Genomic DNA, 18,030 nt, shown 5'->3' with positions numbered 1-18,030 from the left:
GCGTGCGCAGTCGCGGAGGTGCAGCAAGAAAGCGTGTGATCTATTGGCCTCGAGATCGACCTAGGGGTGGCGCTACGGTCGTGCTATCATCATCATCATCATCATCATCATCATCAAAGCGGGGATAGGAGAACGGCCGCCCCATAGGCTCTTCACGTTCGCGCGCGAGACGGCGTAGATTCTTGTGTTTATTTTGTCGCATACTATTGGTGGGAAAACAATTCTAGCGGAAAAGGATGCAATACTGTTGGGTGCTTCAGTGAAGATCGAATCGTGTTGCCAGCGTGCGGCCCAAATTTATATAATCGCTTCTGTGGGTGCGTCGTCTGCTCTAGGCAGACGTTGAAAAGCATGGATCACCACGACTGATGCCTGTCTCCGGCTGAACAGGAATATTTATGTTAAATAGTTGCTTCTTTTAAAATGGATGTTTCGGTTCATCGACGTGGGAATTAAAAAAAACAATAAATTCCAACCCAGATAACATATAATACTGGTACTGTGGGCTGTGAAATCGCAGCTTCTAAGCTGTTTTTTAACTTCTAGCTTTTCCAGTAATATAATTATTTAGAATGAAGATAAGTTAGCGCTGTATTGGATATTACCGTGCTATTGAGTTTTTCTGCCCTTTTACTGTGCCATAGTGTGGGTAAGTTTTTTGGAGTCTGTACAAATTTACTGCGTTGCGATGAGGAGGATGTGTCTCTTCTAGTTAAGATCTGGGGGGCTATGTTCGACAAATGTTTCGTTTCTCCTAAAAAGAAACGGAAGTGACAGAAGTGATGATTTTGCGTCTGATTGGTTAAGGGCTCAAACGATGAAAGTTCCCTCTTTCGTCATTTGAGCTTCTAACCAATGAGACGTGATATCGTCACTTCTGTCACTTCCGTTTCTTTTTAGGAGAAACGAAATATTTGCCGGACATAGCCCCCCTGCAAACTGCACGGTTGGCAGCACAACTGAAACAAGTGAAACAAACTGTTCTAATATATCTGCCGTGACTGTAATAAACGAGTGTAACCAAGCAACGTAGCAATGTTCCTGTTATTAATGTTTTTCTTGGTAGTGTGGGTTCACCCGCTTCGGTATTCTTGGTGAGGGCCGCGGATATCAAGAGGCTAATAGTATAAATTTCTGGCTAAATAATCTTGCATTCAAACACAGTACACTCTGCAACCCCGACAAACGACGCGCACGACACAGACAGCTTTGGCAGCAGTGATATTCACTACTGATGAAGGCTAGTGACCTTCACGAGATTTTCCAATCACCCTCCGCCCTCACCTAACGTATATTGGGACTGGGCAATTCATCGATTAACTTTCAGATTATTGAAGTAATGCATTCATTGCAATTTTTCTTTTGCCGGTTAATTGGAATCTTGTGCTGGAAAAAGTCAACGAGGAGTAAAAAAATGCCTGCTTGAATATTTTTGACGTCTTTATTTCTTTTGTGACACTGGCTTGCATTGTAAACCACTTCAGCGTGATTATACCGTTTAAATAATAACTTAAAAATACTTCACTTTAAAAGGCTTCCCGTGTTCATATTTCTGTAGGAATCGCAACGTGAAGTTTAGAATGGGAATGCAATATGCCATTTATGACAGTAAGACCAGTAAAAAAAACGTGGTATTAACACCTTTCATGCAATATTACAGGCGAAAAATCAACATACGGATTTATTGATTGATTAGTCTATCAAAAGATAGCGATCAGTCGGTTTAATTTTCTAATCAAACCACAGAACCACTCAACATTTATTGCCTCATGGAAGCCACGGTTTGTGCGAGATAACAAAAATACGGGGGACCAGCGATTGTATACAAACCAAAGCACTAAGATTATGGAAGCTTCCGACTTAATAATAAATCGCTTTGCTGAATTTCTACGCATGGGAAACGATACAACACAATTTTTAGTATGAAGAAACGGCAACAGAAACATCAAACATTTAATAAGGAATGCCGAGCTCAGCCTGAAACGGGCTTGCGTCGTCGAGATCCATGCTGTGAGCGTGCGCCCGTAGCAGACGACGCACGGCGGTATCCTTGCTTCCGCGCGTTTCCAATTTCGGCCGCACGGTGGCGGCACGGTTCAATCTCGAGGCGAATACCGAGCGTTCTCGAAATTCCCTGCCGTCGTGGCGCTGTACATTTTGCAGCAAGTCTATTTTCCACTGGTCAAACCTTGTCAGCGTTACCCCACCACTGGACCAACACCACATAAAAAAGCGGAAGGCCTCTGCATTGTCATCACAGTCGGATTGATTGAGGCTTGAAATTGGGCACGAGTGCTGCGTCGGTGTTCGGCCAGGGCTCGTGTTCAATCAGCGCGTCGAAGGTCTTACTCGAACGAATAGCCGAGTTAGTGCGACCTTTTTACAGCGGAGCTGTTAAGGGCTAGTTTCTCCAGTTTCGTGTCTCTGGACAAATAAATTTCGACAAACCTGGACAGCTACCGCCATCTATAAGCAACGGCGGCAACCAGACAACTGGCTTGACAGCTGTCTGGTTGCCGCCATCGCTCATAGATGGTGGCACATAGTACAGCTTCACTGCTCTTTCTTCTTCACCTATGTGGAAAGGCTGAACGTTTTTGATTGAAGCGCCAATTAATACTTTTTTTACTTTTTCAATTTTTTGGGGGAAATTTTGGGTGCAATGGAAAATTTAGTCACAGTAGAACACTATATTTTTTCCTGAAAATGTACAAGAAACTGTATACTTGGAACAAAAATATTTAGGATGACTGTTTAATTTTAAACTGTCCTAAAAATTTGCCGGAAAATGCTTTATTACTGAAAAGTTGCTCAGAAAACCAAGTTCGCCATTTTATTTCTTTTTAAGTATATGATCAGATAATATAAATTTGACTAATTCTAGTAGTCAAGTTTATGTACAATCGGCATAAACAATTTGATAAAGTTGACGGTTGTATTTTTTATTCCAGGTGCCTTCAAATTTGCATCAATGCGCAATTGGGAAAGTCCCATTTTCAACCTCATCTTACGTGCAATTTTTTCTCGCAAATACATACAAGAAAGTTTCTCGCAAAAGTAAGGTTTTTATCGTTGTCTGAAAACATTTCTCTACCCCGTGAAAAAATTCAATTGAAAAAAAAAAAAAAAGTGTGACACCACTATGAGCGTGCTGAACACATCCTATTTCTAATTTTTTTTTTTGTGCAAGTCTTTTTTTTTTTCCTTGAAAATTTTTTGACAATGTTATAAACGACTAGGGATAGTATGTGGATTCGATAGTGTAAAACTTTGTCTCTAGTGAAATACAGTCACCTTGCAGATGGTGCCAGCATGTTCTCTCGTCATATAAGGTCGCAAGGATGCGGTCCTAAGCAAACGGGAGTGTCTGAACGGGCCATTCGGTTACTCTGAAACCGTTTGTGGCGCTGACGGCCAAGATGAACGATATTTGTCCAATGAATTTTCGTCACTACGCATTGGTAGATCCGTGCCGCGACTACAGATCTACACAGTCCGGAAGCTCCAAGAAGCCCTCGCCGAGCGCCACGTCCCCCGCCTCATCCCTCTCCTCGACCGCCACCCTGCTGAAGAGGGCCACATAGTCCCTTGAGTCCTGCGGGATGTACATCTTGCGCGCCTCCGCAGCCTCCTCGTTCTCCGAAAGTTCCCGCGTGGGTCCGCATCGGTAGAAGGCCATGCAGTGCAGGTGTTGCCGCTTCTCGTAGCGCAGCTTGGGGAGCCCCAGGTTGCCCAGGGCCTCCCTCCAGCTGGCCACCATGGCCGCATTCCTCTGCTGGTGCTTAGAGTCCGGGGTGACCACCAGGAGGAGGCCGTAGGGCCTGAGGAGGGCGGCCGCCTTCCGGCAGAAAGTCCAGCGCTGGAGGCAGCTCGGCAAGTACTCCAGGACCATGCACATCACCACTGCCTGGAAGCTGGCCGCGGGGAGCTCGACCAGCGGATTGGTCAGCACGTAGGGGGACCACCGCCCGCCGGAGGGGTCCGTGACCCTCAGTTTCAGGAAGTCGCACTCAAGCACTCCCTGGAAGAGAATATTAAGACGGCATGTTGGGCTAGTTGGTTGTACGTTGTTGAGGTGAAATGCTTACCTAAATTCCTTAAAGACGGAGCAGAAGAAAATTAATGCAAAACAAGACATAGCGCAGCTGGCTTCGCGCAACTCCTGACGAGGACGGTCCAACAAATGGTCGTAAAGGGTCCAAACTACGGTGCAGACGACCGGTTCTCGGTTTTTATCTGCAGGCTGTCTCTGAGCGCAATGGTGCAAAAATATTTGTATAAATAAACAGACGAATAGAGTGCACTGAAACTTCTCGCAATTTTGTCTTAAGGTGTATATTTGTCGTACTGTATTTACTTCCATAATGGACGCACTCGCATAATGAAGGCACCCCCCACGACGGGTACCAATATTTTGAGTTTTTTCCCTTGCATAATGAATGCACCTCCAATTTTCGGCTTTGCAAGTCTCTAATTGCATCCAACTTAGCTGGCCTCCAAGCCCACCATACCAATTTTCTTCTGCCGCCAAGCAATCGGGCCAAGCCAAGCCAAGCCGCTCTCTTAATGGCTGCGGGTGAGCAGTTGCAGAAGTGATCAACCGTAAAACCTAGCGGTGCAAACACTTGACAACGCTTGGGTCGAGGAATTGCTAAGCCCCTAACATTCTTTGCCTATCGGAAGCATTGATGTCAATAAATACGCCATTGTCTGTGGTCCGCTTTCGTACAATGAAATCGTGAAAATGGTTAGGCCTAAGAACGGTTGCATTGCTCTCCGTGCTGAGTGAGCTTTGTAGGCGCTTTTCCTTCAGCAAAAGGCATGCCGAAAGCGCTCTAAAAAGGCTCGCAATTTATAAAACATGGTTACTGTGGCGCGCCGCCGACCAGCCGTGGGTGCACCTCCATCAATGGGGACGGGCCACAGTACCTTGCCATGTCATATTAGCACCTAATATGTCATTTGCTCGAATTGTGTAAATGCAAAAATTTTACTCCATGTAATAAACGGCCCCCACATATGTGTCAATTTTTCAGGAAAAAAAGTGTGTTCATTATGCACCCTGGGCCTTCGAGGAATAATAAATGATGATTATGCAAGTAAATACGGTACTCAAATTTTATGAGTGCAGGTTGTAGGAAAATATTTAAGCGTAAAATAAAGCTGTTTCTTGTTACGCACAGCAAGGAAAACGCTGCTACACGCAGGTGGTACCACGTACGCTTGATTTGCTTTCAAGCATCTCAAAGTTTACACTTGCTTTATGCTGTGCCATTTGCAAGCTTCAACCAAACAGTTTTAGCCGTTTTTCCCCTTGTGCGTAAGAGAACAACAGAAACGAGGGGGATTGCACGGGCAAGCTCGTGAGCAACTGTAACGAAGAACCCAGGAGACGAAGGGACACAAAGAATGAAAAAATGAACACAACACCGTCTCTAATCTTTCGAAACGGTGTTGCATTTGTCCCCTTTTTTGTGTCCCCTCATCTCCGGGGTATTTCAGTACGAGAAAAACGGGTTTTTATAGGTTTAAATTCTTTTCCTGAAACCACTCGTAAAATTTCAGTACAACAAATGCACTTTCGTGAAATGTTTAAGTGCATTCAGTTTGTTGGTTTATACAAATTGTTTTGTGCCTGTATATCGCTCGGAAACAACCCAGGCAAATGACCGACTCGTCAAAATTAGCGCTGCTTGGAACATGCTTGCCCCGTGCACTGGCTTGGGCAATGAAATTTAAGTTTGTCGCTGCCTTGTACAAGTAAAACGTAGGAAAGTGCAAAGTCTTTTGCAGCGTACGCTAACCGGGAGTCTGCCTAAACTGAGCGATCCGGAATTCCTGGAAGGCTAAGAGAGCTCGAGGTCTGGAAATAATTTATAGATGTTAACTGTTTCGTAGAGAAGCTGCTCAGTAAAATGTCGAGATTCCATATCCTTCTATACCGTGCCGCCTGGCCAGTGAGGTTTCATAATATGGGTTCCTTGCATTCTTCTTTACCTCTCCCGTCTAACGCAAGTTGTGAGAGACGCAATGCCTATGTGGGGTGGATTTCTTTTTTTTTTTGTGTCGAAGCATCACAGGCCATTTGGATTGGGGGCAACTGGGTTCCCTCGCAACGAGCGACATGCACTAACCTCGCGTGCGGGCGTGAGGTCGACGGCAACGGCTTCAATGTCTTCATAACACCTGAAAGGGTCATAGCAGCTCCCCACGTCCAGCAGACGAACTTTGCCTCCGGGTGGCAGTTGCAGCAGTCTGTAAATTAGAGTTGTGGCCAAATATCACTTTCGTGCATATGATAAGGCAATACAGTGCTGGCATGCAACTATGCTTGTCCCAAAGAGCTTCGTTGCATCCATCACATAGTAAAACTTGTTACAGAAATACCATGAATAGGCAGTTTTTCCGCATCCTTTACATTTCAAGAATGGAACACATCTTGAAGCAAGAACATGCATTTTCTTTGTGAAATTAAAGGAGCTGTGCAACAGTTTCAGTGCTTTGCTTAAATAATTTGGGAGTTGGTGTCTCGACCTTTCTGAAGTAAAGAACAAAAAAATCATTTTGCCTGCATATCCTAGTTTTTGTTTTAAAAATAGACAAAGACTGAGGTTTTCGGCACCTCTCAACCCCTTCACCATCTTCCGAGTCACGTGCGCTGTGACGTCAATGGCGGTGGCGCGGGGTTCCGGTGAAGCTCTCTCTCTACAGCCATCAGTGAGCAGTGAGAACTCATCTGCTCGCAACCGCGTGACCACATGCTGGCGGGCGCAGCGCAAACAATATGGTGAAAGGAGGAAAGTCTCATCCGGGTCCGGCCATACCTGTTTGGCCCTGTCCCCCTCTCCCTTCGGCTTCTGGCGGCTGTTCCGCTGTTCGCGGTAGCAGATAGAGCTGACAGTTTTGTGGACCTAGGATAGATGGCACCACTAAAACACCGATAATAAAAGTTTTGTTGATGATAGCAGGTTTTTGACGCATTTATATTTATGTTGGAACGACCCGATTTATAGAAAACTTGCCTTTTATCGAGCGGGTATTCGCACAACTTGCTATCTTTCTACAAGACCCCCTTGACGTCATGCCACGTGTTTCTCATGGCCGCCGCTCGCAGCTGCAGGTCGAGGAATATTCTAATTTTCGCCTCGCGATTACGCGGCGGAATCGCAACATTTCGAAGGAAAGAGGTGTGTTTTCTGTCCTTTGTGACAAGGTGAACAATGTCAAAAGTAGAAGATACCAATTCTTTCAACACTAAAATCGTTGCACAGCTCCTTTGAGGGGAAACTGACAGGGGATTTATGCTCGCCAAGGTTTTTATTTGCCCGAAAACTGCCAATCGAGAACTAGCAGGTTAGAGTCGCGCTTACTCTCTTCACTGTGGTCACGTGCCAATCTCTATGGTTTAGACACAACCACCAAATATAATCAAAGTCGTGGGTCATCAAAGGCACACACTCAATATTAAAAAATAGAAAAGAAATAAGATAACCATTTTTTTGTGGCTTCTAGAAAACTATAAATACATTGATTAAAAAAAAAAAAAAAAAAGTTGTACAGCAACGTGATTTTTGCTGACTCCCTCCTCCTCTATATTTCTTCTTCCTTGCCAGTCCAGTTTCGGTTTTGGTTTCGAGCAGTTGAGTGTTTTACTTTATTAAAAATATATGTGACGCTGCAGCAAAATATGGATTCGGTAGTCTTCTGGCACCATAATAGATTGCCTGGCAAACAATTAAAAAAATAAAATCTTTTTTGGGGAGGGGGGGGGGGGGGGGGGGCAGCGTCCCTTTAAAGGGCAACTCTGCTCAGTTCCGCAAAATTTAGGCTTACATGTGATTCAATTTCACAAAGCACTACTAAACAGCTCTACGTCCTCGGATTCGCGAAATGTGGAATATTATTTCTGTAATCTTAATTTGGCTGATTTGAAAGTTTGCTGGCCAGTTTATTAAATATATAGACGGAATTAGATCGTAATATTTGACATGGGGTCTTCCTATATGATACTGAAGAGGGCTGCATCATTTTCTAAATATCGAAAATGAAGCGGAGTTGCCCTTTAAAAGGTGTGCCACAGGTAGGCTCACAGATAGATCTATGAGGTTATTTTTTTGGTAACTATAAAACTTGATCCTGCAAGCTTCTCCATCGAAGCAAAACTTTTTCCCCAATGCAGCTAACCTGAGGGCGTGTTCCATGGCAGACTCTGCGTTCTGATCGAAGGACGGCAGGGACCGCAAGGCCCTCTTGAGGCCACCCTCGTAGAAGTAGCTCCTGCATCAGAAGACGCACATCTGTATCAATGTTTCAAGCAACAAGAAGGACTTTGGTCGATTGTACAATGATTTAGTTCTTTGCATCTGAAATTTTCAAGTCAACCACAGCTTCATCTTTCATCTTGGGATTGATTGCATGGTAGAAGGCCTGTACTAAAATTTCTGCAGAAAAAAATTTTAGTAACTGTAAGTGGAAAGCTTTTTATGCTAGAGCCATAACAAAATTATGTTGGCTACCTTGGTTCAGTGTGAATGCAGTGCCATCCAATGGGCTAAGAATATAATTCAAATCCAAAATACACCGATAAAACAGTGTGTGCTGTTCTATCTCCTTTAGCGTGCTTCTACCGCAGCATCAGCACACTGCGGCAAAGCTACGCTTGCGGCGTCGGTGTCGAAGGTGGCAAATTTTAGCAGTATGGGAATGCACTGGGGTAAGCACCACTTCCAGGCGGATCCGTGCGCATGCTTTTTGAAGCAGTTTTCTCTGTTTGTGTATGCTGAAAAATAAATCAATCTCTCCTTTAATCTAGAATGCAAAGTAAGGCCTGCTGCTATCATGGAAGTCTATCAGAGGTGCTCCGTCACTCCGAGGAGTTGCAATCCATGCCTCTGAGGAATAGATCTATAGAATCAAGATGTAAAAATACAATTTCCTCTTCTGATTGCAATGCGGAGGGCAAGTTCGTCTGCTCCTTGCGCAGAGGGTAGCGGTGCTGTCAGAACGCCGGGCCCTGATTGGCTGATCGCGACCCCCTATCTGAGCGTCGTCTGCTCCTTTGCAACGTCGTCTGCTCGCAACGTCGTCTGCGTCTGTCTTACCTTTCCTGCGACTTTCGGAAGCGCAGAGGCCAGATTCAAGAAACGATCTTACGCCAAAAATGTGCGCAAGACAAAACTTAAGAACATACTCGTAAGTTTTCGTAAGTTTTGCGCAGGTTACGACGAAATCCCACGACAGCTCCGAAGCTCTCTTAATCAAATCAGCATGGCCGACAGCGTTGCGGTCGCGACGAACAACGGACGTTTATTTTCTTACGTGCGCTTCTCACGCGTCCCGACTTCAAGCAGCAAGAAAAAAGTAAAAAGTACTTGAAACAGACCACGACGAACAAGAACGTTAAATCCACAAACACCCGGGAAAAGCTCCAAAGGCCACGATTCCACCGACAACGACCAAGCGAGCACGGCAGATGGGCCTAGCAGGCACTCCGACTCGGCGACCGTCTGCCCACGACCGGCTGGCGTGCTGAATGGAATATGCCCGCGCGACCCTTGTGAACCCTTCCCGTCTTATACTTTAATCGCTGACCTCAATTTTAGATTAAGAGGTCAATCTCTTCCTCTTGTCATCTCCTTGTTTTCCGAGGCAGCGGTGACTCTCGCCGGTAAAAAAAGTGGTGAAACTCCGACAGACGCAGGAAAGGTAAAGCAGCCATCGCTTTGACTAGCAGACGTAAAGCAGACGACGTTAAAGTTAAAGCGTGAGAAGTCTCGCCGCACACGAAAGGAGGGAAAAAGTACTTGGGAGGGAACTTGGGGACACTAACCACGCTCACTCTCGGTTCTTAGCAAACAAACCTCGGCGCCTCGGGACACCTCGCCAGGGAGTCCTTTGACTTCCCTCCCTGATGCGCGTCGCCTTGTTGTTAGACAAAAACAATGTAACACTCGAGTTATTTCGTCTGCTTCCTCTGAAAGGCGAAGTCGAGTTCGCTCGTAAAGCCCTACTTCAGAAAGTCGCAGGAAATTTAAGACAGACGCAGACGACGTTGCGAGCAGACGACGTTGCAAAGGAGCAGACGACGCTCAGATAGGGGGTCGCGATCAGCCAATCAGGGATCGGCGTTCTGACGTCATCGCTACTTCCTTTCTCATGCGCAGAAGACAAAAATGAGCCCACTTGCGAGGCGTATAGTTTATATATTTGTGCCACATTTCTCACTTACTCTCTATTAATGATAGAGATTTATAAAAGCTTTCCATCAGCCTTAGAAATAAAAACACAAAAACGTTTGAACCAACTGCTGACTTCACGTCGCAACATTGCCCATTAGCACAGTCTAATCATATTAGTAATCTGGTTCTTAGTTCCCCCTTTCGGTCTTTGGCCCCTAAGACATGTCTGTAATTGCATCATTTTTTTTTTAAATTTTAAGCAAGGATATTTGTGGGTCTAAGAAGTCCAAGCCCCCAATTTATCTATGTCACACATCTGCCAGATGCCGTAAGCTGTCCCCCAATACAAAGGGCTCAGCTATACTTATCTGTCCATCCATCCATTTTGAAAATGCAGAACACCATTAGACGGGACAGTACCACTGATAGAAACACTTATGCTTTTCTACGCAGCCTTCACATTTTGTAGAAATATGCAACCTGATATTTTGTATGATTATGTTCCATGAAATACTCTTTGGGAGGTGTAACTATCTGATTCAATTCCAAAAATCACTATGCACACATCTCCATATTCTACTGGTTCTGACAGTGCCCTCAGCTTCTCTGTAGAACAAAGGAGTAGCTTATTTTAGGCCCTCGAGTGTCAACTCAAAAGCATTGTTGGAACACTTCTTGACGCTACAGCATATTGATGGTACCGGGACTCTTTAGGGTGTGAACAAGCCCAAGTTATGCTCTATGTAGCAGAAGAAGGCAGGAGTTTGACACTCCACAAAATCAAGCTCGCAATTATGTATACTACAGTGTGCAACACATACACAAACCCTGATTGAAGGCTTGCCCAAAGAGCTATTTGCATGTGCTATCACCTAAGTCTGCGTCGGACACAGTGCACAAACATTCCGAGCTACAAAAAGAGGCAGCGACCAAACTTCCCAAGACCTGCCTCAGGGTTTGATGACACCACTCGATCCTGTCCCTGAACGGCCAGATGGTGGTGGCTAGTCTCAACATGCTGTCGGCGTAGCGCTTTCGCAACTCCGCATCCCGACAGTGGCTCTCCCAGACTCTCTCTTCGTCACCAGCTACGCAAGAAAAAATTGCAAGTTACAAACTTTAATGGCCGTTTCAAAATTCCACTTCTGTCATCTGTCATTCACTGAACCGGAAAAAACGTAAATGGTTTCACATTTTGTGAACTTGACCCACGCTGGACGTTTTTATAATTTCGTTGGCACTAAAGTTTTGCAAAGTAAAGCATTGGAGACAGAAAAATCTTGGCTAGCTATCTTATCTGGTTACAGTGAGCAAGTTTTGTTTGTACCGAATAAAATGTCAGGGACCCTTATATACCAATCCAGGGCTGCATTCAACAGAAGACACAAGTCATGTTCACTTTTCAACTGTACCTTACGTGACACCAACCCACTTTTTGTGATTGTTGTGTTTGGCAGTCATGTTTGGACAAATCTGGGAATTCTCATCTGCACCGACAACCAGGGGGTGTGCTGCTGCTTTTGAGACCTACCGTCCCACATACATTCTTTTGATAGAGCCACACGTCGTGGGAAACCTGGAGACCTAAAGCAATGGACCAGGTGGCCCGCATGCCCTACTGTCCAGTCATTTACATCGCGAAAAAGCCAAGTACATTTAGCCATGCGAGTGGCACTTCGTCGCTGATAAAAGGCCATCGCAGTGGATGTGCGGGTGCTCTTGGGATAGCGGCGCAGGCGACTACGGTGAACGAATGACTGTGTTGTTGAACTAGTGCGTCGTGTCATTTTCCGAGACGGGTAGCAGTAAGGGAATTATCACAACCTACATGTCACTGTCAGATGGCTACCAGCCACCAGGGCCTAGGAGGTAATCAGACTGCACACGCCCTCCCAAGCAAAGTCTGGGACCTCCTACACCCCCGGCCAGGACCCTACTATCTGAACACACTGCGCCAACAAATGCACACAAAACGCGGCCCTCGCTTCAGCCAAGCGTACACAACCCTCAACAGGCGGGCACAGACACAAACCCTCCTGGGACGTCCTGGCTGGCCAGCATGCCCCCACTGTACTGGCTCCAACATGCACACTACCTGTGGGACTGTACCAATGCTCTCCTTCCCCACCAACGCCCTCGAAGCTGGACATCCCTCCCAGGGTGCTTGAGACGACACTCTGGCCCCTTATTGAGACCACCACAATGGAGTTCCGATCACCAGAGTGATGAACAGACATTCTCTTTTGCCTAGGAAACCACAGGCTGCGTCTTTAAAGAAAACTATATGAGGTCACTGTCTCTATTGGAAAGGTGGGATGTTCTTAGAAATTTACTTTTTCAAGCTGTTTCGAAGTGAAGGAGGGGAAATGCAAGAACCGCGTCGGCAACGTGGTCTTACACACAGGTTGGACAACCTTACTTTCAGGCAGAAAGGAGAAAGGCACCGAAACACCGAGGACGACAAACAGTTTCCCGCTGATTGTGCTTATGTTTCCCGTACCCCTGTCGACAAGGTACTGTTCCGTTGTTTTACAATATCCTTTCAACATCCGAGAGTTTTACATTGACCGGTACAGTACTTTAGTTTCCCCCAGATAAAACTCCAAGAAAAGAGGTAAGGAAGAAGGTAGACAGAAAAACGTAACATTCTAAGGAGTTCACAAAGCCGAAGCTAGCACAGAGGTAGGCGTGCATAGCAGAGAGCAAGTCGTCTGCTTCTTGCGCAGAAGTTGCGGTGACGTCAGAACGACGGCGAGCTCTGATTGGCCGCCTGAAAAAGAAATAGTGGGTAGACCTCAATGCTAGATGCTTTGAGGTCTACCCACTTTTTTTCAATCGGCCAATCAGAGCTCAGCGTCGTTCTGACGTCACCACAACTCTTGAGCAAGAAGCAGACGACTTCCTCTCCGCTATCATCATGACTTCTTCCATAAAATGTGCCGGACCATCTGATACGTAAAGCATAAGCGAAGTTTATCGATAGTACTCTGGGGAAAGTGCAAAGTTACCCTACTTGATTGGTAGTCGAAGCGCAACTTCTCGTGCACTCCTCGTATGACGGATACGAGTTGCTGCTGCTCTCGGCTCATCGCAGCAGTCGGTTTTTCCAGCCTCTTCCGAGTGAGCTTAGAAATGCCGAGAAACAGTGACGACACCACAGGGGCTCGGAATCAAAACGTAATTAGCCGTCATGCGAACAAAGGCAACTGCGAAAAGCAATCAAGTATGCCACACAAATATCCATCCCACGTTTGTTTACATCGAGTCGGATTCGTCGGTTTGCGTTGATGTGGATAGTAGATGGCTTCGTGGAATTTCTTGAATAATCAATAAAAACTAAAGTTAACATAAATTTTGTAGCAACTCTAAAAAAAAAAAAAAAATTATATAAACCACAAATACGTTTTTTTTTAATGTTTCCAGTTGAGGAAAACGCTAATATTAAAAAGAAAAAAGAAAGTGAGCAATTTCAATCGTAATGTAACTTCGGTAGTTAAAACGATATTTACCAATAATTGTAGCAAATTTGACTGTAAAAATTTTGAAACAGCTCAGACGGCCTTGATTATTACCTTATTACGGCCGATTAACAATATTCGAATACGAAACCATTGTCGTCTGCGTTTGTGGAGTTGACGCCATTACCGCTCGGATCGCAACAAACAGAGCTGACGTTTGTGGCTGGGAATGGTAAGCGATCGAGACCCTTTTTCTACTAATTATCTTTAGCGGCTCGTCCCGCCCGCTTACATTGCTTTGGACCCCGACCGACGATCTTTTGGCCCCGAACGGGCGCTTCCCCGCCCCCTACGTCAGAACGGGACCTCGCGAACGGCGTTCCAAGAAGGGCGCAACGACGTCGCAACCGATCAGTTGTCGCAACTTTTTCGGGGGTGCTCGATCCGTTCCGGCAGGTGTGGGGCCCACCCCACCCACTCCCGCCTTTTATTCTTAGTTCGCGACGTAGAGCAATACGTCGGTCATCTCGGATAGAAATTCGACGCAGGAATTTCCTCGCGCGCATTTCACAAATCTCTAACGGTCTGGCGTGATTTTTTTGTTTTCGTTGTTTTTTTTCTTCTCCAGGTCGCATTCCTTTTGGCTTTTCGAAGACGCGGCCGTCTTGCGCGATCGTGACCGACCTCCTCTGGTTCTAATAATGCTCGTAGATAATTATCGGGGAACCCCAAAGGCGCCTGTGAGGTCCCAATGTCGTGCGGCAGTGCAAGAGGGAAATCTGAACCGAGCCTACATTTTACGAGCTTCGAGCCGAACTTACTGCTGCGTTCCGTGCGAGTATCCTGGAACGACGATTTTTGGTAGTGTAAAACGAAACAGAACCCAGAAACTATAAAATTGCAATGATATCGTTAGACACCGTTAAACTGGCGGCTATCACTCGGTTGCATTTTTCCCGTCCGTCGCGCACTGATCGATCTGTGGAATCTGGAATTTAATTTTTTCCAGACGATGTTTTGTTTTCATCTTCGTGTGGGAAATATTATCGGTTAACATTGCTTGTTTATAGTTATTCGGAGATGATGCACTTAAAAATGATTTTTACGATCAGCATCGCAGACATATCAGATCGATTGACGCTGCCCAGTGCCATGGGAAGTTGGGTTGGATAGTGGTGTACACAATCTTAAATCCAATTAAAACCGGGTAAAAAAAGCGATGTTTGTAGCTACGGCTGTGGCGTTATCGAATTACAAGTAAAAAAAAAAACTTTGTATATGCTGTTGTTACGTGCCTAGGATGACTATGCTGAGCGCAAAGCGCTGCTAGCTTGATTACAAGGGTTGGGGGTTGGGTGTGTCCAGAGTCAACGATAGTCACCAGACGGGCTTCCATAAAAAATCTAGGTACACGCTACACCGTGCTCTTGATTCTCGAAGGCGTAGTCGTCTGCAACTGCAAGCAGCTCCGTTTACTCGTCCCCGTGAACATTAAGGAGGCCGTGGATACGGCGCCGAATGACGCCATCGTCCGCAAGATGAAGTAACAAAGACTCGAAGTCATTAAGACAAAAAATTCCCCATCAAAAAGACCGGCAAGGCAACCAGTGCGTTAGAACCAAATTCGAAGGGGCGGTGCTGTCTCCGATGCTTTTAGCATTGAGATGGCGCCACTCCTGTGGAAACTTCATTACATACGGAACCTCCATGCCACAATGTATGCGGGTGACATAGCAATGTAGACAAAGTGCGGCAATCCTGACAAGCAGACCCGCACCCTCCAAGAAGGTTTGGGCACCGTTGCTGAACGCCTCAAGAGCGACATGTTGCCGTCCCCCGAGGAAACAAAGTGCTCCAGGGACGTTGAACCCGACCTCACCTTCAGTGGAGTACCGATCCGCGAGGCTACTAGCATCAAGATTTTCGGGTGCACTTTGGACATGGCAATAACCTGCCATATCCTGATTGGATGAACTCCACCAAGTGCACGTGGAAGCACGGACTCGACGTGATACTAGGGTGCCTGGAACACGTCTCCGACTGGTGTGTTTACCACGTCCAAAAAAGTGGTTCCTCGATTTCCGCCTAGTGACATCGTACGTGCAAGTGTCATGCTGTCGTGATCCTGGTGGCGCCTCAACAGCTCTCGTGTCAGTGGCTGATGCCTGTTCGGCTGCAGGTTTCCCTCCAGTGTGGCAGTCCACGAAGGCTTCGGCAACCAGAAGTTGGGACGCCGTGATGACAGCGACACTCGCGTTCGTTTGTGCTACTCGCAGCTTCTCGTTAGCCTTTCTATGACCAACCGCCAGGATCGCGACATGCAACTGCATGACGCTTCGGCTTCTGTGATGTCATTTGTCGCCACTTTGGGACCACTTCTGATGTATGGGCAGCATAGGACGCTAAACACACCAGTCAAAGATGCGCTCCAGGCACCATACTGATATGACGGATATGCATGTCATAAGATGGGTGGTGCTGGCGAGGAGACTGCCAGAACGCTCGTCTGTCCTGATATCCTGCGTCCTGTACGGTGCGAGGTTCTACCGCCTGTTTTCCTGCCACAAGAAGGAACTCGCATGTTCTATACAATGGCGCAAGAAGAGCAATCCTCGGCCTCCCTAACTTCCCAAATGTTGATGCTATCTGCCGCTGTGTCCACCTCACCGATTGGCGAAAAGACACCGAAAAACAGGAGGGGACGCACCTCTTCAGTCTCAAACATACACAGAATGGGAGGGCCCTCGCAACTCTCCTCGGGGTGGGCAGACTCCGAAGCCGTCGAGCACCCGCTCTTGAACCCCATCGTGCCTTGGGATTTGATTAACCTGGCGCAAGACACAAGTCCCATGCTGCTGAACATGGGCGTCAAGCGATGCGAGCAGTACGCAGAGAAACACACCAATGAAGTGCCTCCTCGAGAACTTCAAACTAACACTGGCCTACGTCAGTGCAGCGACGGGCACGATGAGAGGAACTGTGGTTGGTACGGTCCTCTATAGCGGCACCAAGGATGCCGGCACTGAAGCTTTTTTCGGCAGTCAGAACATACTTCCAAGGTCCGACCTAGCCGAGGCAACGGCCCTCTTCGCATTCCTTCGAAAGGTGCTGGGAGGGCACAGCCCCAGCAGATGGCACGACCAGTATCCCCGCAGCCTGATCATCGACACATACTCGCAGGCCACCATCTGCGACTGCAAGCACTACGACTCCACGGGGAGCCCCATGATCGGCAGAATCTTTGAGACAACTGTGCGGCTCGGAGGCGTTTCGGTACCGAGAGTCAGTATTTGATGGGTTCCCTGTTATACAAGCATGACCGCAAGAACGTAGTCGCGCATTGGACTGCCACAAGGGCAGGTTTTCTTCCACCCCTTGAGAGCCTGGGAAACTCTCCCAATGTGCGGAAGGCCTCATGACAGACGGCGACAGCTTCGAGTACTGCGATGGCGACCACGCTCGATACGGGTCTGCAACCCTCAACAACAAACTAAAAGTTTTGGCTTTGAAAGTGACGAACGCGACAGCTCCGATTTTCGTGAGAAACGACTCCATGCGAGAGAGTAAAAGCGCTGGGTCCGAGACTTCTAGACCCCCGAACCCGACCCCTTTTTTCACCTACCGGTCGAAGACACACTGTTTTGCTGAGGAGGATCCACACCACAGACGTTGTCACTCCGTACATTACGTATGTCGTGGAGACAAGACGAGCGAAGAAGGATCCCTACTTTGTACTGACAGACTCCCGCTGCCAGCACTGCAATGCCCAGGTGCCCTTCTGAAACTCCGCCATCTCCCATGGGAGTGTCGTGCCCTCAGCTACCACCGCACGCAAATCTGGGCCTACATGGACCCGAGCGAAGTATCGCCAATGCTCGAGGAATGGACCACGCCAACTGGTGACTCTGACACACGCATGCTACAGTCAAACTTTCTGCGGTCAACTCGGCTCGCCGAGATATTGCAATGGACAAACACCTGGGCACCGAACAAACCACGCGAGAGTGCAAACGCTTCAAAGTTGCATCGGCTAGGAGGTTGAATAAAACATTTAAATGCTGTTCACACACTTGCAATAGAGTTTGACCACAAGAGGCAAAGCCAGTTTTTAAGCTTCGTGTGGCAATGTAGGACCTGCTCCACCACAGCACATCTGATCCTACGCCATCGCAAGAGGCTTAAAGACCGGTCTTGTCTCTCTCGGTCCTACTCGGTTGTAAGTGCGTGAACGGCGCTTTACACAAGCAAGCAAGCAGCTAAAGTTCCGTGGGAAGAGAAACCCAACACTGAAGCTCCGTCTAGGATATACGAAGGTTGACCCCGCCGTCCCAGACCGATATCCAAAGTAAAAACTGGCAATGCTCCTTTTTTTTTTTTAACTTAGTCTTGAAGTT

General features: G+C 46.9%; 1 protein-coding gene across 1 annotated transcript; it reads right to left on the bottom strand.

Moving 5' to 3' along the window:
* Positions 1–2,926: 2,926 nt before the first annotated feature.
* On the bottom strand, positions 2,927–13,467 carry LOC8043437 (S-adenosylmethionine sensor upstream of mTORC1). Its single transcript, XM_029981487.4, has 5 exons — positions 13,192–13,467; positions 11,128–11,266; positions 8,185–8,277; positions 6,135–6,255; positions 2,927–4,021 (listed from the first exon to the last, which is right to left on the bottom strand). The coding sequence occupies exons 1-5, from the start codon at positions 13,265–13,267 to the stop codon at positions 3,479–3,481; spliced, it is 972 nt and encodes a 323-aa protein (XP_029837347.3). The 5' UTR covers positions 13,268–13,467; the 3' UTR covers positions 2,927–3,478.
* Between the last annotated feature and the right edge of the window lie 4,563 nt (positions 13,468–18,030).

The sequence above is a fragment of the Ixodes scapularis genome, unplaced genomic scaffold (genome assembly GCF_016920785.2).
Source record: "Ixodes scapularis isolate PalLabHiFi unplaced genomic scaffold, ASM1692078v2 PGA_scaffold4__175_contigs__length_147842914, whole genome shotgun sequence".
Classification (NCBI taxonomy): Eukaryota; Metazoa; Arthropoda; class Arachnida; order Ixodida; family Ixodidae; genus Ixodes; species Ixodes scapularis.
This window is presented reverse-complemented; position numbering and strand designations above follow the sequence as displayed.

Coding starts and splice junctions, on each gene's coding strand:
- LOC8043437 (XM_029981487.4), bottom strand. CDS start 13,267: ATGAGCCGAGAGCAGCAGCAACTCGTATCCGTCATACGAGGAGTGCAC. Junction 8,278..11,127: donor TGGTGTCATCAAACCCTGAG/GCAGGTCTTGGG, acceptor CTTCTGATGCAG/GAGCTACTTCTACGAGGGTG. Junction 6,256..8,184: donor GCCATGGAACACGCCCTCAG/GTTAGCTGCATT, acceptor TCTAATTTACAG/ACTGCTGCAACTGCCACCCG.